This window comes from Delphinus delphis, chromosome 1 (genome assembly GCF_949987515.2).
Source record: "Delphinus delphis chromosome 1, mDelDel1.2, whole genome shotgun sequence".
Taxonomy (NCBI): domain Eukaryota; kingdom Metazoa; phylum Chordata; class Mammalia; order Artiodactyla; family Delphinidae; genus Delphinus; species Delphinus delphis.
The window spans coordinates 105,552,324-105,574,600 of record NC_082683.1 but is presented as its reverse complement, the minus strand read 5'-3'; the positions used below and the strand labels follow the sequence as shown (position 1 = coordinate 105,574,600).

General features: G+C 41.1%; 1 protein-coding gene across 28 annotated transcripts in view; it reads right to left on the bottom strand.

Annotated features, from left to right (window-relative positions):
• The window catches only part of PDE4DIP (phosphodiesterase 4D interacting protein), a 224,796-nt gene that overhangs the window by 9,971 nt on the left and 192,548 nt on the right, over positions 1–22,277 (bottom strand). For 27 of the 28 annotated variants that reach the window (XM_060028218.1, XM_060028087.1, XM_060028168.1 and 24 more), the window contains 5 exons: positions 18,903–19,154; positions 18,423–18,554; positions 17,618–17,737; positions 15,973–16,162; positions 15,234–15,358 (listed from right to left, as the gene is read on the bottom strand). In XM_060028218.1, coding sequence (XP_059884201.1) covers positions 15,234–15,358; positions 15,973–16,162; positions 17,618–17,737; positions 18,423–18,554; positions 18,903–19,154 — 819 coding nt within the window. The remainder of the gene's footprint in view (positions 1–15,233; positions 15,359–15,972; positions 16,163–17,617; positions 17,738–18,422; positions 18,555–18,902; positions 19,155–22,277) is intronic. The other variant, XM_060028286.1, reaches the window with a different exon arrangement.

Genomic DNA, 22,277 nt, shown 5'->3' with positions numbered 1-22,277 from the left:
AAAGACCTAGAAGAACTAAAGAACAAACAAACAGAGTTGAACAATACAATAACTGAAATGAAAAATACACTAGAAGGAATCAATAGCAGAATAAATGAAGCAGAAGAACAGAATCGTGGAAATCACTGCTTTGGAACAGGATAAAGAAAAATGAATGAAAAGAAATGAGGACACTTTAAGAGACCTCTGGGACAACATTAAATGCACCAACATTCACATTATAGGGGTCCCAGAAGGAAAAGAGAGAGAGAGAAAGGGCCTGAGAAAATACTTGAAGAGATAATAGCTGAAAATTCCCTAACATGGGAAAGGAAACAGTCAGTCAAATCCAGGAAGAGCAGAGAGTCCCATAGAGGATAAACCCAAGGAGGAACATGCCGAGACACATATTAATCAAACTGACAAAAATTAAAGACAAAGAAAAAATATTAAAAGCAACAAGGGAAGAGCAACAAATAACATACAACAGAATCACCATAAGGTTATCAGCTGACTTTTGAGCAGAAACTCTGCAGGCCAGAATGGAGTGGCACAATATATTTAAAATGATGAAAGGAGAAAACATACAACCAAGAATACTCTACCCAGCAAGGCTCTCATTCAGATTTGATGGAAAAATCAAAAGCTTTACAGACAAGCAAAAGCTAAAAGAATTTAGCACCACCAAATCAGCTTTACAACAAATGCTAAAGGAATTTCTCTAGGCCAAAAAGAAAAGGCCACAATGAGAAACAAGAAAATTATGAATGGGAAAGCTCACTGGTAAGGCAAACATACTGTAAAGGTAGGAAATCATCCATACTCTAATGTGATATCAAAACCAGCAATTGTGAGAAGAGGAGAGTACAGATGCAGGGTATTGGAAATGCATTTGAAAGTAAGAGACTAGCAACTTAAAACTTTAAAAAATCTTGTGTATATATATAGACTGCTATCTCAAAATCTCATGGTAACCACAAACCAAAAATCTACAATTGATACATGCACACACACACAAAAATCAATCCAAACACAAAACTAAAGATAATCATCAAATCACAAGAGATGAGAACAAAAGAGGAAGGGATGAAAAAAGACCTGCAAAAACAAATCCAAAACAATTAACAAACCGCAATAAGAACATACATATCAGTAATTACCTTAAATGTAAATGGATTAAATACTCCAACTAAAAGACATAGACTGGCTGAATGGATACAAAAACAAGACCCATATATATGCTGTCTACAAGAGGCCCACTTCAGATCTAGGGACATATACTGACTAAAAATGAGGGAATGGAAAAAGATATTCCATGCAAATGGAATCAAAAGAAAGCTGGAGTAGCAATATTCGTATCAGACAAAATAGACTTTAAAACAAAGACTAAAAGAAGGACACTGAATAATGACCAAAAGATCAATCCAAGAAGATATAACAATTGTACATATATATGCACCCTACATAGGAGCACCTCAATATATAAGGCAAATGCTAACAGCCATAAAAGGAAAAATCAACAGTAACACAATAGTGGGGGACTTTAACACCCCACTTACATCAATGGACAGATCATCCAGACAGAAAATCAATAAGGAAACATAGGCCTTCAATGACACATTAGACCAAATGGAATTGATATTTATAGAGCATTCCATCTAAAAGCAGCAGAATACACATTCTTCTCAATTGCATATGCAACATTCTCCAGGATTGACCATACACTGAGCCAGAAAGCATGCCTTGATAAATTTAAGAAAATTGAAATCATATTAAGCATCTTTTCCAATCACAACACTATGATATTAGAAATCAACTACAAGAGAAAAATAAACTAAAAAAACACAAACATGTGGAGGCAAAACAATATGCTTCTAAACAACCAATGGATCATTGGAGAAATCAAAGAGGAAGTTAAAAAAAAATACCTAGGAATAAAATGAAAACATGATGATCGAAAACCTATGGGATGCAGCAAAAGCAGTTCTAAGAGGGAAGTTTACAGCGGTACAATCTTACCTCAGGAAACAAAAATATCAAATAAACGACCTAACCTTACACCTAAAGCAACGAGAGAAAGAAGATCAAACAAAACCCAAAGATAGCAGAAGGAAAAAAATCATAAAGATCAGAGCAGAAATAAATGAAATAGAGACAAAGAAAACAATAGAAAAGATCAATTAAACCAAAAGCTGGTTGTTTGAAAAGATAAACAATATTGATAAACCTTTAGCCAGACTCACCAAGAAGAAAAGGGAGAAGGCTCAAATCAATAAAATTAGAAATGAAAAAGAAGAAGTTACAATGGACACCACAGATATATAAAGGATCATAAGAGACTACTACAAGCAACTATATGCCAATAAAATGGACAACCTAGAAGAAATGGACAAATTCTTAGAAAGGTACAATCTCCCAAAACTGAACCAGAAAGAAATAGAAAATATGAATAGACCAATCACAATTACTGAAATTGAAACTGATTAAAACACTTCCAACAAACAAAAGTCTAGGACCAGATGGCTTCAGAGGCAAATTCTATCAAATCTTTAGAGAAGAGTTAACACCTATCCTTCTGAAACTATTGCAAAATATTGCAGAGGAAGGAACACTCCCAAACTCATTCTATGAGGCCACCACCATCCTGATACCAAAACCAGACAAAGATACCACACACACACAAAAAATTACAGGCCAATATCACTGATGAACATAGACACAAAAATCCTCAAAAAAAAAATACTAGCAAACCGAATCCAACAAAACATTGAAAGGATCATACACCACAATCAAGTGGGATTTAACCAAGGGCTGCAAGGATTTTTCAATATCCATGAATCAATTGGTGTGATAAACTACATTAACAAATTGAAGAATAAAAACCATATGATCATCTCAATAGAGGCAGAAAAGGCTTTTGACAAAATCCAACACCCATTTATGATAAAAACTCTCCAGAAAGTGGGCACAGAGGGAACTTACCTCAACATAACAAAGGCCATACATGACAAACCCACAGCTAACATTATACTCAATGGTGTGAAGCTGAAACCATTTCCTCTAAAATCAGGAGCAAGACAAGGATGTCCACTCTTGCCACTTTTAGTCAACACAGTTTTGGAAGTCCTAGCCATGGCAATCAGAGAGAAAAAAGAAATAAAAGGAAGCCAAATTGGAAAAGAAAAAGTAAAACTGTCACTTTTTGCAGATGACATGATTCTACACATAGAAAAATCCTAAAGATGCTACCAGAAAACTCCTCAATGTATTTGGTAAAGTTGCAGGATACAAAATTAATACACAGAAATCTCTTGTGTTTCTATACACTAACAACAAAAGATCAGAAAGAGAAATTAAGGCAACAATCCCATTTACCATCACATCAAGAAGAATAAAATACCTAGGTATAAACCTACCTAAGGAGGCAAAAGACCTGTACTCTGAAATCTATGATGCTGATGAAAGAAATCAAAGATGACACAAACAGATAAAAAGATACACCATGTTCTTGGATTGGAGGAGTCAATATTGTCAAAATGACTACACTACCCAAGGCAATCTACAGATTCGGTGCAATCCCTATCAAATTACCAATGGAATTTTTTGCAGATCTAGAACAAAAAGTCTTAAAATTTGTATGGAAACACAAAACACCCCAAATAGCCAAAGCAATCTTGAGAAAGAAAAACAAAGCTGGAGGAATCAGGCTCCCTGACTTGAGACTATAATACAAAGCTACAGTAATCAAAACAGTATGGTACTGGCACAAACACAGACTTATAGATCAATGGAACAGGATAGAAATCCCAGATATAAACCTATGCACCTATTGTCAATTAACAACAAAGGAGGCAAGCCTACACATGGATAAAAGGTAGTTTCTTCAATAAGTGGTGCTAGGAAAACTGGACAGTTACATGTAAATGAATGAAATTAGAACATCCCCTAACACCATACACAAAAATAAACTCAAAATGGATTGAAGATCTAAATGTAAGACCAGATACTATAAAACTCTTAGAGGAAAACATAGGCAGAACACTCTTTGACATAAATCGCAGCAATATCTTTTTGGATCCACCTCCTAGACTAATGAAATAAAACCCAAAATAAAGATATTGGGCCTAATTAAAATTAAAAGCTTTTGCACAGCAAAGGAGACCATAAACAAACTGAAAAGACACCCCACAGAATGGGAAAAAAATATTTGCAATCACTGTGACTAACAAGGGATTAATCTCCAAAATATACAAACAGCTGATACAATTCAATATCAAAAAACAAAACCACCCGAGCAAAAAATGGGCAAAAGATCTAAATAGATATTTCTCCAAAGAAGACATACAGATGGCCAAAGAGCACACGAAAAGATGCTCAACATTGCTAATATTAGAAAAATACAAGTCCAAACTACAATGAGGTATCCCCTCACACTGGTCAGAATGTCTATCATCAAAAAATCTACAAACAATAAATGCTGGAGATGGTGTGGAGAAAAGGGACACTGTCCCAATACACTGTCGGTGGTAATGTAAATTGGTACAGCCACTATGGAGAACAGTATGGAGGTTCCTTAAAAAACTAAAAACAGAGCTACCGTATGATCCACCAATCCCACTCCTGAGCATATACCCTGAGAAAACCATAATTCAAAAAGAGTTATGGGGCTTTACTTGTGGCGCAGTGGTTGGGAGTCTGCCTGCTGATGCAGGGGACGCAGGTTCGATCCCTGGTCCGGGAGGATCCCACACGCTGCGGAACAACTAAGCCCATGTGCCACAACTGCTGAGCCTGCGCTCTGAGCCTGTGAGCCACAGCTACTGAGCCTAAGTGCTGCAGCTGCTGAGGCCTGCGTGCCTAGAGCCTGTGCTCCACAGCAGGAGAGGCCACCTCAATGAGAGGCCCACGCACCGCAGGGAGAAGTGGCCCCTGCTAGCCGCAACTAGAGAGAGCCCACACGCAGCAGTGAAGACCCAGCACAGCCAAAAATAAATAATTAGTTTAAAAAGAAAAAAAGAGTTATGTACCACAATGTTCATTGCAGCACTATTTATGATAGCTAGGACATGGAAGCAACCTAAGTGTCCATCAACAGATGAATGGATAAAGAAGATGTGGCACATATATACAATGGAATATTACTCAGCCATAAAAAGGAACGAAATTGAGTTATTTGTAGTGAGGTGGATGGTCCTAGAGTCTGTTATACAGAGTGAAGTAAGTCAGAAAGAGAAAAACAAATACCTTATGCTAACACATATATATGGCATCTAAAAAATAAAAATAAAAAGGTTCTGACGAACCTAGGGGCAGGACAGGAATAAAGACGCAGACATAAAGAACGGACTTGAGGACATGGGGAGGGGGAAGGGGAAGCTGGAACGAAGTGAGAGAGTGGCACTGACATATATACACTACCAAATGTAAAATAGATAGCTAGTGGGAAGCAGCCGCATAGCACAGGGAGATCAGCTCTGTGCTTTGTGACCACCTAGAGGGGTGGGATAGGGAGGGTGGGAGGGAGACACAAAAGAGAGGGGATATGGGGATATATGTATACGTATACCTGATTCACTTTGTTATACAGCAGAAACTAACACAACATTTTAAAGCAACTATACTACAATAGAGATGTTAAAAAAAAAGATACTGTAGGTGGGGGACCTTCAAGATAGCAGAGGAGTAAAACGTGGAGATCACCTTCCTCCCCACAAATACATCAAAAATACATCTAAAAAAAAAATACATCTATATGTGGAACAACTCCTACAGAACACCTACTGAATGCTGGCAGAAGACCTCAGACTTCCCAAAAGGCAAGGAAATCCCCACATACCTGGGTAGGGCAAAAGAAAAAAAGAAAAAACAAACACAAAAGAATAGGGATGGGACCTGCACCTCTGGGAGGGAGCTGTGAAGGAGGAAAAGTTTCCACACATTAGGAAGACACTTCACTGGTGGAGAGTCGGGGTGGGAGTAGGGAAAGCTTTGGAGCCACAGAGGAGAGCACAGCAACAGGGGTGCAGAGGGCAAAGTGGAGAGATTCCCACACAGAGGATCGGTGCCGACCAGGACTCACCAGCCTGAGAGGCCTGTCTGCTCACCCTCCAGGGCAGGTGGGGGCTGGGAGCTGAGGCTTGGGTTTCAGAGGTCAGACCCCAGGGAGAGGACTGAGGTTGGCTGTGTGAACACAGCCTTAACGGGGCTAGTGCACCAAAGCTAGCGGGGAGGGAGTCCAGGAAAAACTCTGGACCTTCCTAAGAGGCAAGAGACCATTGTTTCGGACCGTCCAAGGAGAGGGGATTCCTTCCGCGTTTGCCCACAGAAGGCAGAGCACTGCCTAAACAAGCTCCAGAGACGGGCGCGAGCCATGGCTATCAGCTTGGACACCAGAGACAGGCATGAAACTCTAACACTGCTGCTGCAGCCACTGATAATCCTGTGTGCAAGCACAGGTCACTATCCACACATCCCCCCAGGAGCCTGTTCTGCTTGCCACTGCCAGGGTCCCATGATCCATGGACAACTTTCCCGGGAGAATACATGGTGTGCCTCAGGCTGTTGCAACATCATGCCGGCCTCTGCCACTGCAGGCTTACCCTGCATTCCAATTATGACTACCGTACCACTCCCTCCCCCTGACATGAGTGAGCAGAGTCCCCTAATCAGCCACTGCTTTAACCCTGTCCTGTCTGGGCAGGAACAGATGCCTGAGGGTGACTTACACACAGACATGGGGCCAAAACCAAAGCTGAACCCCAGCAGCTGTGTGAACAAAGAAGAGAAAGGGAAATCTCTCCCACCAGCCTCAGGAGCAGCAGATTAAATCCCCACAATCAACTTGATGTACCCTGCATCTGTGGAATACCTGAATAGACAACGAATCATCCCAAAATTGAGGAGGTAGACTTTGGGAGCAACTGTAGACTTGGGGTTTACTGCCTGCAACTGACTTGTTTCTCGTTTTTATGTTTATCTTAGTATAGTGTTCAGCGCTTGTTATCATTGGTGGATTTGTTTATTGGTTTGGTTGCTCTCTTCTTTTTTTAATTATTATTACTTTAAAAATTTTTTTATCTTAATAATTTTTTATTATTCTTTCTTTTCTTCTCCCTTATCTTCTGAGCTGTGTGGCTGGCAGGGTCTTGGTGCTCTGGCCTGGTGTCAGGCCTGAGCCTCTGAGGTGGTAGAGCCGAGTTCAGGACATTGGCCCACCAGAGACCTCCTGGCCCCATGTAATATCAATTGGCAAGAGGTCTCCTAGAAATCTCCATCTCAACACTAAGACCCAGCTCCACCTAACAGCCAGCAGGCTCCAATGCTGGACACCCCATGGCAAACAACTAGCAAGACAGGAACACAAACCCACCCATTAACAGAGAGGCTGCCTAAAATCATAGTAAGTTCCCAGACAACACAAAACACACCACCAGACGTGGACCTGCCCACCAGAAAGACAAGATCCAGCCCCACCCACCAGAACACAGGCACCAGTCCCCTCCATCAGGAAGCCTACACAAGCCACTGAACCAACCTTACCCACTGGGGGCAGACACCAAAAACAGTGGGAACTACGAACATGCAGCCTGAGAAAAGGAGACCCCAAACACAGAAAGTTAAACAAAATGAGAAGACAGAGAAATATGCAGCAGGTGAAGGAGCAATGTAAAAACCTACCATACCAAACAAATGTAGAGGAAATAGGCAGTCTACCTGAAAAAGAATTCAGAGTAATGATAGTAAAGATGATCCAAAATCTTGGAAACAGAATGGAGAAAATACAAGAAATGTTTAACAAGGACCTAGAAGAACTAAAGAGCAAACAAACAATGATGAACAACACAATAAATGAAATTAAAAGTTCTCTAGAAGGAATCTATAGCAGAATAACTGAGATAGAAGAACGGATAAGTGACCTGGAAGATAAAATACTGGAAATAACTACTGCAGAGCAGAAAAAAGAAAGAAGAATGAAAAAATTGAGTACAGTCTCAAAGACTCTGGGACAACATCAAATGCACCAACATTCAAATTATAGGGGTCCCAAAGAAGAAGAGAAAAAGAAAGGGTCTGAGAAAATATTAGAAGAGATTATAGCTGAAAACTTCCATAACATGGGAAAGGAAGTAGTCAATCAAGTCCAGGGAGTGCAGAGAGTCCCAGGCAGGATAAATCCAAGGAGAAACATGTCAAGACACATATTAATCAAACTATGAAAAATTAAATACAAAGAAAAATATTAAAAGCAGCAGGGGAAAAGCAACAAATAACATACAAGGGAACCCCCATAAGGTTAACAGCTGATCTTTCAGCAGAAACTCTGCAAGCCAGAAGGGAGTGGCAGGACATATTTAAAGTGATGAAAGAGAAAAACCTACAACCAAGATTACTCTACCCAGCAAGGATCTCATTCAGATTTGATGGAGAAATTAAAACCTTTACAGACAAGCACAAGCTAAGAGAATTCAGCACCACCAAACCAGCTTTACAACAAATTCTAAAGGAACTTCTCTAGGAAGGAAACACAAGAGAAGGAAAAGCCCTACAAAAACAAACCCAAAACAATTAAGAAAATGGGAATAGGAACATACATATCAATAATTACCTTAAATGTAAATAGACTAAATGCTCCAACCAAAAGACACATACTGTCTGAATGGATACAAAAACAAGACTCGTATATATGCTGTCTACAAGAGACCCACTTCAGACCTAGGGACACATCCAATCTGAAAGTGAAGGGATGGAAAAAGATATTCCATGCAAATGGAAATCAAAAGAGCGCTGGAGTAGCAATTCTCATTTCAGAAAAAATAGACTTTAAAATAAAGACTATTAAAAGAGACAAAGAAGGACAATACATAATGATCAAGGGATCAATCCAAGAAGAAGATATAACAATTGTAAATATTTATGCACACAACATAGGAGTACCTCAATACATAAGGCAAAGGCTAACAGCCATAAAAGGGGAAATCAACAGTAACACAGTAATAGTAGGGGACTTTTACACCCCACTTTCACCAATGGACAGATCATCCAAAATGAAAATAAATAAGGAAACAAAAATGACACATTAAAGAGATAAGGGAACATATGTATATGTATAACTGATTCACTTTGTTATAAAGCAGAAACTAACACACCATTGTAAAGCAATTATACCCCAATAAAGATGTTAAAAAAAATGACACATTAAGCAAGATAGACTTAATTGATATTTATAGGACATTCCATCCAAAAATAACAGAATACACTTTCTTCTCAAGTGCTCATGGAATATTCTCCAGGATAGATCATATCTTGGGTCACAAATCAAGCCTTGGTAAATTTAAGAAAACTGAAATCACATCAATCATCTTTTCTGACCACAATGCTATGAGACTAGATATCAATTACAGGAAAAAAAACTGTAAAAAATACAAACACATGGAGGCTAAACAATACACTACCAAATAATCAAGAGATCACTGAAGAAATCAAAGAGGAAATCAAAAAATACCTAGAAACAAGTGACAATGAAAACACGATGACCCAAAACCTATGGGATGTAGCAAAAGCAGTTCTAAAAGGGAAGTTTATAGCAATACAATCTTACCTCAAGAAACAAGAAACATCTCAAATAAACAAACTAACCTTACACCTAAAGTAATTAGAGAAAGAAGAACAAAAAACCCCCCAAAGTTAGCAGAAGGAAAGAAATTATAAAGATCAGATCAGAAATAAATGAAAAATAAATAAAGGGAACAATAGCAAAGATCAATAAAACTAAAAGCTAGTTCTCTGAGAAGATAAACAAAATTGATAAACCACTAGCCAGGCTCATCAAGAAAAAAGAGGAGAAGACTCAAATCAACAGAATTAGAAATGAAAAAGAAGTAACAACTGACACTGCAGAAATACAAAGGATCATGAAAGATTACTACAAGCAACTATATGTCAATAAAATGGACAACCAGGAAGAAATGGACAAATTCTTAGAAATGCACAACCTGCTGAGATTGAACCAGGAAGAAATAGAAAATATGAACAGACCAATCACAAGTAATGAAATTGAAACTGTGATTAAAAATCTTCCAATAAACAAAAGCCCAGGACCAGATGGCTTCACAGGCGAATTCTATCAAACATTTAGAGAAGAGCTAACACCCATCCTTCTCAAACCCTTTCAAAATATAGCAGAGGGAGGAACACTCCCACTCATTCTACGAGGCCACCATCACCCTAATACCAAAACCAGACAAAGATGTCACAAAAAAGAAAACTACAGGCCAATATCACTGATGAACATAGATGCAAAAATCCTCAACAAAATACTAGCAAACAGAATCCAACAGCACATTAAAGGATCATACACCATGATCAAGTGGGGTTTATCCCAGGAATGCAAGGATTCTTCGATATACACAAATCAATCAGTGTGATATACCATATTAACAAACTGAAGGATAAAAACCATATGATAATCCCAACAGATGCAGAAAAAGCTTTCAACAAAATTCAGCACCCATTTACAATAAAAACTTTCCAGAAAGTGGGTACAGAGGAAACCTACCTCAACATCATAAAGGCCATATATGACAAACCCAGAGCCAACATTGTTCTCAATGGTGAAAAACTGAAACTACTTCCTCTAAGATCAGGAACAAGGCAAGGTTGCCCATTCCCACCATTATTATTCAACATAGTTTTGGAAGTTTTAGCCATAGCAATGAGAGAAGAAAAAGAAATAAAAGGAATCCAAATCAGAAAAGAAGAAGTAAAACTGTCACTGTTTGCAGATGACACGATACTATACATAGAGAATCCTAAAGATGCTACCAGAAGACTACTAGAACTAATCAATGTATTTGGTGGAGTAGCAGGATACAAAATTAATGCACAGAAATCTCGTGCATTCCTGTACACTAATGATGAAAAATCTGAAAGAATAATTAAGGAAACACTCCCATTTACCCTTGCAACAAAAGAATAAAATATCTAGGAATAAACCTACCTAAGGAGACAAAAGGTCTGTACACAGAAAACTATAAGACACTGATGAAAGAAATTAAAGATGATACCAACAGATGGAGAGATATACCATGTTCTTAGATTGGAAGACTCAACGTTGTGAAAATGACTCTACTACCCAAAGCAATCTACAGATTCAATGCAATCACTATTAAACTACCAAGGCATTTTTCACAGAACTAGAACAAAAAAATTCACAATTTGTATGGAAACACGAAAGACCTGAAATAGCCAAAGCAAAACTGGAGAAAGAAAAACGGAACATGAGGAATCAGGCTCCCCGACTCCAGACTATACTACAAAGCTACAGTAATCAAGACAGTATGGTACTGGCACAAAAACAGAAATATAGATAAATGGAACAGGATAGAAAGCCCAGAGATAAACCCATGCACATATGGTCACCTTATCTTTGTTAAAGGAGGCAAAAATACACAACGGAGAAAACACAGCCTCTTCAGTAAGTGGTGCTGGGAAAACTGGACAGCGACATTGAAAAGAATGAAATTAGAACACTTCCTAACACCATACAGAAAAATAAACTCAAAATGGATCAAAGACCTAAATGTAATGCCAGACACTATAAAAGTCTTAGAGGAAAACATAGGAAGAACATTCTTTGACATAAATCACAGCAAGATCCTTTTTGACCCACCTCCTAGAGAAATGGAAATGAAAACAAAAATAAACAAATGGGACCTAATGAAACATAAAACCTTTTGCACAGCAAAGGAAACCATAGACAAGATGAAAAGACAACCCTCAGAATGGGAGAGAATATTTGCAAACGAAGCAACTGACAAAGGATTAATCTCCAAAATATACAAGCATTTCATGCAGCTCAATGTCAAAAAAACAAACAACCCAATCCAAAAATGGGCAGAAGACCTAAACAGACATTTTTCCAAAGAAGATATGCAGATTGCCAACAAACACATGAAAGAATGCTCAACATCACCAATCATTAGAGAAATGTAAATCAAAACTACAATGAGGTATGACCTCACACCGGTCAGAATGGCCATCATCAAAACATCTACAAACAATAAATGCTGGAGAGGGTGTGGAGAAAAGGGAACCCTCTTGCACTCTTGGTGTGAATGTAAATTGATACAGCCACTATGGAGAACAGCACGGAGGTTCCTTAAAAAACTAAAAATATGATGAACTGGGTGATTGGGATTGACATGTATACACTGATGTGTATAAAATTGATGACTAACAAGAACCTTCTGTATAAAAAAATAAATTAAATAAAATACAAAAATTCAAAAAAAAAAAACTAAACTAAAAATAGAACTACCATATGACCCAGAAATCCCATTTCTGGGCATATACCCTGAGAAAACCATAATTTAAAAAGAGTCGTGTATCACAATGTTCATTGAAGCTCTATTTACAATAGCTAGGACATGGAAGCAACCTAAGTGTCCATCGACAGATGAATGGATAAAGAAGAAGTGGCACCTATATCCAATGGAATATTAACTCAGCCATAAAAAGAAACAAAATTGAATTATTTGTAGTGAGGTGGATGGACCTAGAGTCTGTCATACAGATTGAAGTAAGTCAGGAAGAGAAAAACAAATACCGTATGTTAACACACATATGTGGAATCTAAAGAAAAAAAATGGTTATGAAGAACCTAGGGGCAGGACAGAAATAAAGACGCAGATGTAGAGAATGGACCTGGGGACACAGGGAGGGGGAAGGGTAAGATGGGATGAAGTAAGAGAGGGGCATGGACTTATATATACTACCAAAATAGATAGCTAGTGGGAAGCTGCCACATAGCACAGGGAGATCAGCTCTGTGCTTTGTGACCACCTAGAGGGGTCGGAGAGGGTGGGAGGGAGACACAAGAGGGAGGAGATATGGGGATATATGTATATGTATAGCTGATTCACTTTGTTATAAAGCAGAAACTAACACACCATTGTAAAGCAATTATACTCCAATAAAGACATTAATAAAATAAAATAAAAAAGAAACGAAATTGAGTTATTTGTAGTGAGGTGGATAGATCTAGACTCCGTCATACAGAGTGAAGTAAGTCAGAAAGAGAAAAAGAAATACCATATGCTAACACATATATATAGAATCTAAAAAATAAAATAAAAAAAAGGTTCTGATGAACCTAGGGGCAGGACAGGAATAAAGATGCAGACGTGGAGAATGGACTTGAGGACGCTCAAGAGGGACTTCCCCCTTGGAGGGGGAAGGGTAAGCTGGGATGAAGTGAGAGAGTAGCACTGACATATATACACTACCAAATGTAAAATAGATAGCTAGTGGGAAGCAGCTGCATCCCACAGGGAGATCAGCTCTGTGCTTTGTGACCACCTAGAAGGGTGGGATAGGGAGGGTGGGAGGGAGATGCAAGAGAGGGTGGATATGGGATATATGTATACATATCGCTGATTCACTTTGTTATACAGCAGAAGCTAACACAACACTGTAAAGCAATTATACTCCAATAAAGATGTTAAAAATAAATGTCTCAAAAGAATAAAAAGAAAAAAAAAGAAGATATGGTACATATATACAATGCAATATTACTCAGCCATAAAAAAGAATGAAATAATGTTATTTGTAGCAACATGGATGGACCTAGAGATTATCATACTAAATGAAGTATGTCAGACAGAGAAACAAGTATCATATGATATCACTTATATGTAGCATCTTTAAAAATGATACAAATGAACTTATTTACAAAACAAACTGACTCACAGACTTAGAAAGTTATAGTTACCAAAGCGGAAAGGGTTGAGGGGGAGGGATAAATTAAGAGGTTGGGATTAACATAAACACACTTTAATATAAAATAGATAATCAACAAGGACCTACTGTGTAGCACAGGGAACTCAATACTCTGCAATAACCTATATGGGAAAAGATTCTGAAAAAGAATTGATATATGTATAACTAAATCACTTTTCTGTACACCTGAAACTAACACAACATTGTAAGCCAAATATACTCCAATATAAAAAATAAATTTTAAACATTTTTTTAAAAGAGAAAAAAAAATAAAAAGGGAGCAAAGTATGAAGACTTACCCAACCTGATTTCAAAATTTACTATAAAACTCTAACAATGTAGACAGTTTGGTATTGGTGTAAGAATAGGCATATTGATTAATGGAACAGAATGGAGAATTCAGAAATAGACTCACACATATATTGAGAAGTGATTTTTTTTTTTTTGCCTTGGCAATTGTTTTTCAATAGATTGCCAAGCAATTAGAAGATAGTCATGGTGATGAAAAGTCAATTGTGTTTCTATATCTTAGCAAAAAACCCAATTATTTGGCAATTGAAATAAAAATGTTATCCCACACACATGAGAAATATTTATGTATAAGTCAAAATATGAAAGATGAATATACTAAAAATTACAAAATATTATTAACAGAAGTTATGGTCACTTGACTGTCAACAAAGCTGCCAAGGTAATTCAATGGGAAATGGCAGTCTTTGTAACAGATGGTGCTGGAAAAACTTTAACCTTTTTCTCACTTCGCATACAAAATTAACTCAAAGTGAAATGCAGTCCTAAACATAAGAGCAAAAGCTATAAAACTGCAAGAAGAAAAATACAAGGAAATCTTTATGATCTTGAGATAGACAAAGATTTCTTAGCTAGGACATAAAGAAAAGCATAAATAATAAAACAAAAAATTTGATTAATTGACCTTCAACAAAATTTAAAAGTTTTGTCTTTCAATGACATTAAAAAGACTTGGAGAATATATCTGCAAATTATTTTTCTGACAAAAATTCCAGAATAAAAATTTCTTTAAAAAAACTTTTCATTTTCTCACTGGGGTAAGAGCAGGTTTTCTGCAACATTGGCTGCATGGGTGGTCAGAATTCACAACATTCAAGACGTTTTCAAATGATGATATCACCAGGACAGTTCTGTGTAATTTTTTTTGAATTACTGTATAATCTGGACTTTGATTAACTTGTCTCAGACCATGCAGGTGGGTATAGTTTGACTCTTGTGGCCTATTTTTAAGGATGTCGAGGCTGGATCTTGTTCATGTCACCAACCTCTGGGCTTTGTGTGTGAGAGCTCCCCTCTCTTCTTATTGGGATCCTCAATGACTGAGGTTTTTTTTCTGAGACAGAGCAAGATAGGTTTCCAAGATCTCCACAACTCCCAAGGTAGAGACTTCACCAGGACTCTTAGCAAGAGCAAGAAGCTCATAGGGTGGGGAAGAAGGGAAAACATACCTTTCAGCCCCTTCTTGGAATTGCCATAAAGTCCCTCGTAGATCTGTAGCTCTGACTGGAGGGACTGGAAAAGCTGCTGTTTCTCCTCACACTGATGCTGCAAGAGGGCCAGCTTATGCTGCAGCCTGTCAGGGGAGAAGCAAGGGTCTGCTGAGCTGGTGAGGCCCCACCAGGGCAAGAGGCTGTGAGCCAACTTCTGCATCATAGAATTCTAGCCCTAGATGTCAACTCAGGGGTCATGAAGACCATCGCTTTTATTTTACAGATGTGGCAACAGAGGCTTGGAAGGTAAAGTAACTGTGCTTGGAGTCATGCCATTAGCTACCATACCTAGGACACACTACCTGGTATTCTTACCGCCCCACATTGCTCTTTTCATGTTGTCAAGCAGTTACAGGGTTTACGCTGGGGACCAGCATCATGGCTGGTGTAGAAGCTTCCTAGGTTATGGTGGGACTAATATCTTAAAACTAACTGGAAGCACGAGAATGTACTTTCTCCAGAATCTGATATGCTGAAGCCTTCCATAACAGGGTTTTACTCTTTCAACTCTGGAGTGAAAAAGACATTCCCAGAGAAGTCCTTCCTTCTGTTCAAAGTTACCCATAAATCCGGTATAGCGGAGGGGATAGTGAGGTTTCCAAAAACCTCAATGGCAAGACCATTAACCGTCTTGCCAATATCCCTTTTGCTAAATCTGAAAATGGGCCACCTTCCTTATCAGTGGGCTCCCTCTAACCTGGAGTCTTTCTCCTGGAGAGATAGTCGTTCCTCCTCGAAATGCAAGATCTCCTGCTGCTTCTCCTTCAAGTCTTCCAGAAGCTGCTGCCGTTCCACCTTTTGGTGCTCCCTCTCCATTTCCAGCTCTTGAAGTCGGGATCGAGAGGTCAGCAGAGCCTCCCTCAGGCATTCTGTTTCCTGGGAGTGCTCTGGTGGGCAGAACACAGGAGTACATGTATTGTAGGGCCAAAGGTCAGCAGCAAGATAAGCCCAAGCACATCCATCCTGACAAACAGAACTAAAGCAAAAGGAGGGCCAACTTATGCTGCCAGGAGAGACAAAGTGAGGGTATGCTATCATATCCACACACTCAGAGGGATGGGAACCTCCTTCTCGGCAATGCCCTTTGATCCTGATTTAATACGTCCCACCTTGCTTTTAGAGAAAACACTCTGCTTCCTGACGCTCACTGTTTTCTAAGTCCTCACATACCTTCTGTGCAGTAATCCATTCTTGAATTTTGCCAAGGATCCACATCAAAATTTCTTGTCTACAGTTTTTAGTATATATTGTTTTCATCATATTGCAAATAGAGCTATCTGTCCTTTCCTGGTCTTGCAGCATCTCTCTGATCTTCATGGTTTCTCAAAGACTATTGACAGGGACTCTGAGAATAAGGCTCCGGTGCTGTCAGTCGTCTGGGGCAGAATCACCTGGGCCTGGCAGACTGAGCTCTTTTAAATCTTACTATCTTCTCACCTGTGAGGTCTGTTCTGCTCTTTCCAGGCATGCAATGAAAGTTTAGTAGTTCTGCCTTCTCCCTTATCTTATAATTTTTGTTATCTTCCCAAGCAGAGATCACTCCTCTCACATCTTCTTGCTCTGAGGAGGCTAAGTTAGAAATCTCTCTTGATGTCTTTTTCCTTTCCCACAAGCATTCTTTCCTTCTGGGCTTAATCCTCTTAGCCACTATTCTCTGTCTGTTATGGCTATTCAATAAATACTTGTAAATAAAAATAATTTGTAATTGAAAGTATATTGATTCCATTTAGTCAATTAACACTAAGGTCAGCTGCCCCACCAGGCCGCACAGGAAATGATGCCCACACGTGGATGCCCACTGAATAGTGTTGGGAAAGCTCTGGAGGGCATTTTGCTAGCATCTTCAGACACAGAGTCATGAGGACTGGTGACCAAAGAGGAGCCCTGAGTGTATGAGTAGGAGGTGGTGAGGAGATACGGGGATAGCAGATCAGCATGGGAGGGATACACAGAGCTGCCACATCTGGAGAAACCTGAGAGAGTGTATCGGCCTCATGTTGCTCCCTGTCCTGGGTCCAAACTAGCTGTGAACTGTGGGCAGGTAGAACAGGCACTGAGGTATGCAGTTTGAGAGCTAATGACTGAATATCTGCATGAGGGTTGCACAGAGGTGGTGGATTTCCTAGAGTGCCTTGTCCTTGGAGCCTAGGAGTCTAAGGGCCCGTGGTTGGGAACTGTCAGGAACTAGCCCTTTCTAGACTGAGAATAGCTATGGGAGTTTGGGGTTGGTAGGTCTGGGTAGCTCTGTTCTCTCCACCTCGTCTCTTTGCTTCTCCAGTTGGTGACTGGTACGGGCAGGGAGGAAAGGGAGTAACCACAGTTTGCGGTTCTTGACCACTCACCTCTGGAAGCATGACTGAGCTGAGCCTGAAGCCTCTGGTTTTCTTCCCTAAGGACTCTGTTCTCATTGCAGAGCTGAGGTGTGGACTCCAGGCCCGGACTGTAGAAGTTAGAGGTGGGTCCTGTCCCAGGAAGTGCAAGCAGGCAAGTTACACATTTGGGTAATAGACGCTCTCTGTGTTGCTCATTCTGTATCTCCAAAGATACTATCCCAACCCAGCAAAAAACCCAGAGAACTCACATCCCGGGCCTAAAGCCTGATGGGCTGAATGCCTGGCTTTCCTGTGGCTCCTCTGAGTGGGTTCTGTGCGTGCATTACCACGTGCCCTGGCTGTAGCTGTTCAGGAGGCCCTTTCCCCTAAATAGCTGCTGCTGAGCTGTGGGCAGGACAAGGGCATGTGGAAGGGACGGCTTCCAAGTGTCAGCAGCCTGGGGGTGGGGGAGTGGGGAGGAAGGCCACCTCGGTAAGCGGCTGGAGGAGGCCCTGCAGACCTGGCTCTACCACTTGCCAATCACAGGACCAGGACACAGAAGTCAGCAGGCAGATATGAGCAGATTCGGATGGAAGAGAAGTCAGAGGATTCTGGGGACCAGACCTGGTTAGATCTGCCGCGAGGAAAGTTACTCTCTGCGCTCAGATACAGCTGCAACGGGAGCATAGTACTTGCCCCCTGCCTTGCTGATGTAAGGAGCAAATACAGAAAAGCAGACCTCAGTGCTTTGAAATCTGCGAAGCTCTGCCTAGGGGTTGACCTCCAGCAGCTCCCTAATTACAACCAGAAACAGGAAGGCCTGGGCCTCTCCTACCGCTTCCGCGGGCAGTGGAGCTGAGCCTGTGTTCCAGCTGCTCCCGCAGGCGGTCGTTAATGCAGATGGACTCCTCCAGGCGCTGGCGCAGGTTCCGGATTTCACCAAGGTGCTCCTCTAGCAGGTCAGTCCCTGCAGTCACCCAGCAGGACAGGAGGAGGTGGGAGGTGGAGAATCCTGGTCACTAGTGGGGCCCACATGGGGGGTGTGGGGTTTGGCCAGTGGCCTCTCAGCAAGATCCCTAAACATCACCGGTCTCTCTCACGGGCATCCAGGAGCTCAGGTGACTTTGTTTAAAGAGTAAATTGGCTTCAAACACAGGACAGCTGGTGCTAACCAAGCCCCATGGGCCTCCTCCCATGCAGGGGTTCGTGTAAGGGAGTTGTAATTGTACATGTACAGTTACCATGGTAACTGGTAAGTGTAAGGGGTTTCACACGGTTTAGAAAAATAATTGACCTGCTCGGCTTTGTGCTTTACCTGTGGGTTTGGAGTTAAGCTGGTACATGGAGGAGCCTGAAGATGGTTCCCCAGATAAGCTTCCTTTCTGAGGCCTCATCATGTCCCACTGGCCTCTGCTGCCCAAGTACCCAGGCTCGAGGATTCTGCCCAGTTCTATGGTGCCCCTCAGAGGAGAGAGGGGCTGGGCAGGGTTGAGGTAGTGGGAAGAGCTGGCTTCTAAATGGTTGGTTGGCAATGTGGCTGGGGAAGCAGGATGAACATTGCTGACACCTGGGCAGAATGAAACATGCATGAGAACCAGTATCAGAACAGAAGGATCGGCAAGGAAGCATGTGATTGCTAAGAACAGACACTAAAGGGGACACGTGGGCTATCAGAGGTCCCAGTCTGCTGGGAAATTCCAATTAGATGAGGATTCCCATCCTAGAGGCTATAACTTTTCACCCCTTGTATTTGCTAGCATGAGACACCAAGAGGTAGGGGATGAATAACGTATCAGAAAGTTACTAGTGTACACAAAAGGGAAGTCCAGTGGCCCTAATCCTGGCTCCTGTGATAATTCCTCATGACAGAATCCAGGGAAGTTCCAGAAGTAGAACTCACTGGGAAAATCAGAGGTTAAGAGTGTGATGGGCCGTAGCACTGAGCACACCTGTGAACGGGAACATTTGTGTCCCTATGAGTACTTGCTGTACCCAGAAGCTAACCTGCCAGCTTTTGGGGTTGTCAGAAGAGGAAGGGGGTATAAATCCAGCTAGACATGGTGGCCCCAGTTACTCCAGAGTGAGGAACTTCTTTGCTGAGGCTGGGGGAGGTTCTAGGTAAGGCAAGAGGTGATTTCATTCTTACCCAACATGGTTCCAGGAACTGAAATATGTCATCACTCATGTCTAAAGAGTCATGAACACTCTTCCATGGGGGAGGGAGGACCTTTCATTTCATAGGCTGGTGCTTTCATAGAGCCTATGAAATCATGGGCCTTCCCATTATCTCTGCTTCTGTGTAAAAAGAAGCCCAACTTGGTGGAGAGAGGGAAAGAGGTGAACAGGGCCATAGTTTAGGATATTCACATTCAGAAGACTACTTTCTTCCAGGGATTATCAATATGGGCAGCAGAGTAAACAGGTAGCTCCACCTAAGAAATAGGAGTGAGGAGTGAGGTCATGGTTCCCTCCAACCAAGCCAGCCCCCTTTGAGGGATTAATGCAATTGGCAGTTGCCAACTTTGATCCTCATTTATAACTGTTTCTCAAATTTGGCCACATACTGGAATCATCTGAGACAATGTAGAAGCATGTACTGGTGCCTGGACCCCCAGAGGTTTTACCTTAATTGGTATGCAGTGCAGCTTGGGCACTGGATGTTTTAAAATCATCCCAGCTGATTCTAGGAGGCAGGAAAGTTTGAGAAGTATTGTCATGGGTCTCCCCTTCCCCAATTTGAAAAATACTAGATATTCATTAGGATCACAGGAAGTTAAAGAGGGAGATGAAACACGTAAGTATCTAAACTATAGTCAGTAATTTTTTTTTTTTTTTTGAGGTACGCGGGCCTCTCACTGTTGTGGACCCTCCCGTTGCGGAGCACAGGCTCCGGACGCGCAGGCTCAGCGGCCATGGCTCACGGGCCCAGCTGCTCCACGGCATGTGGGATGTGGGATCTTCCCAGACTGGGGCACGAACCCACGTCCCCTGCATTGGCAGGCGGACTCTCAACCACTGCGCCACCAGGGAAGCCCTGTAGTCAGTATTTTAAAGAATGTGACTTCCTGCCTCTCTCACACCTCCTTCAACCCCAGCCCCACACAGGCAGAGGGGGAAATCAGTGATTGTCGACAGTCAGCTTACTATCTCACCAAGGTCATAGGAGGTGCCAAGTCTATCGGTAACAGTGATCAGTATTCTCATGTTCCAGTCTTTCCGGTCACACGATACAGAGCACATGCCCTAAACCATGCAAAGACGCCAGACAGACTCTTGCACAAGGAAATTTTAGCCCCACAGTGGCCTGAGAAGCCGCCATGCACCACTGTCCACTTGGAAGCTTGTTTCAAAGCAAAGGAGGAGAGCTGGTGAGGACTGTGCTTGACAAGGCGAAAGAAAGGGCTACAGCCTTCCTCACCAAGGCTGGGACCACGCAAACTCTGGCCAGTGGCACAGACTGGATATGACTCCAATTCAACCCACATCACAGACCCTTTCATGCACAGTGCTCTCCTTCCTCCACCTTTCCCTTTGGGCAAAGACAAATGGACAGTGTGGAAAGATGAAGGAAAAGGTGTCAAGGAAAAGAAAGGTAATCTAGAGAACAGCTTTGCCTTTCGGCATGGAACAAATTTGTTATCCATCAGTTGTTGCTTCCAGGTGTGCTATAGTAGCAAGTTCTAGATCAGAGAGAACAGCACCTTCCCCTCATCTATAAAGAGAGAACAGATTGTTGCAAGGGGCCTCCAGAGTCGTTCAGCCGAGCTCAGCTCTGTGCTCTGAGCAGGATTGTAACAAAACCATTCTAGGTAGAGAAGGTATAATGGAAATATGGAACTGGGAGCAGAGGATCTGAATTTAAGCCCATTTCTCCCAGTTACTAGTGATCTTGAACAAGTAACCTCACTTCCCTGAGTTTTAGTTACTGCTCTGGCAGGAAACAGGGTAAAACCATGTTCACGTTGGTAGGCAAACCTAGGCTGCTGTACCTGTGTGATGCTGATAAGAAGGTAGCCTCTAAGACTTCACTTCCTGCAGAAAGGAAGATGTACAAACTCTTCTAAAAACAGACTCAGTCTAGCTTGTTCTGGAAGTCAAACTGAGGTCAGAGTAGACAGTGTATCCATTTTCAGAGCTGATAAATAAGCCAATCCGAATGACCTTTGGGGCTTCAGATAGGCAGATTCCTAGCTGTGGTCTTAGGTCGTTGGACACCCTTTGTACAGTGACCCTACCCTTAATTTCTGCCTCATCCAAGCTCTTCTTTATAGGCACAGAGTGTGGTTTTAAGGTAATTTCAAATTGCTTTCTAGTTTTTTTAAGCACTACTAGAGAGCAAATTCATCACGTGAGGTTCTTTTCTTATTTTAAGCTATAAGTGATAGCTTATAGCTTAAAATAAAACAGAATGTTTTATGATGTGGCATCCAGCCCATATTTACATCAAACCTTTCTCTAAAAGATGACCACATATTCTATGAATTCTGTGACTACATAACATCAATTATATCTGGGAGTTGACAGAATTCACAATCAGACATCACAGCCTGTGCTTCTGTTTCTAGCTGTCCTTGTGTCGCCTGTGCAGAAACAGAAATTAACCTCGTGTAAGGGGAAGAGAGGTTTGGCACCCCTTCTTTTTTTTGTTTTTTTGTTTTTTTTACGGTACGCGGGCCTCTCACTGTTGTGG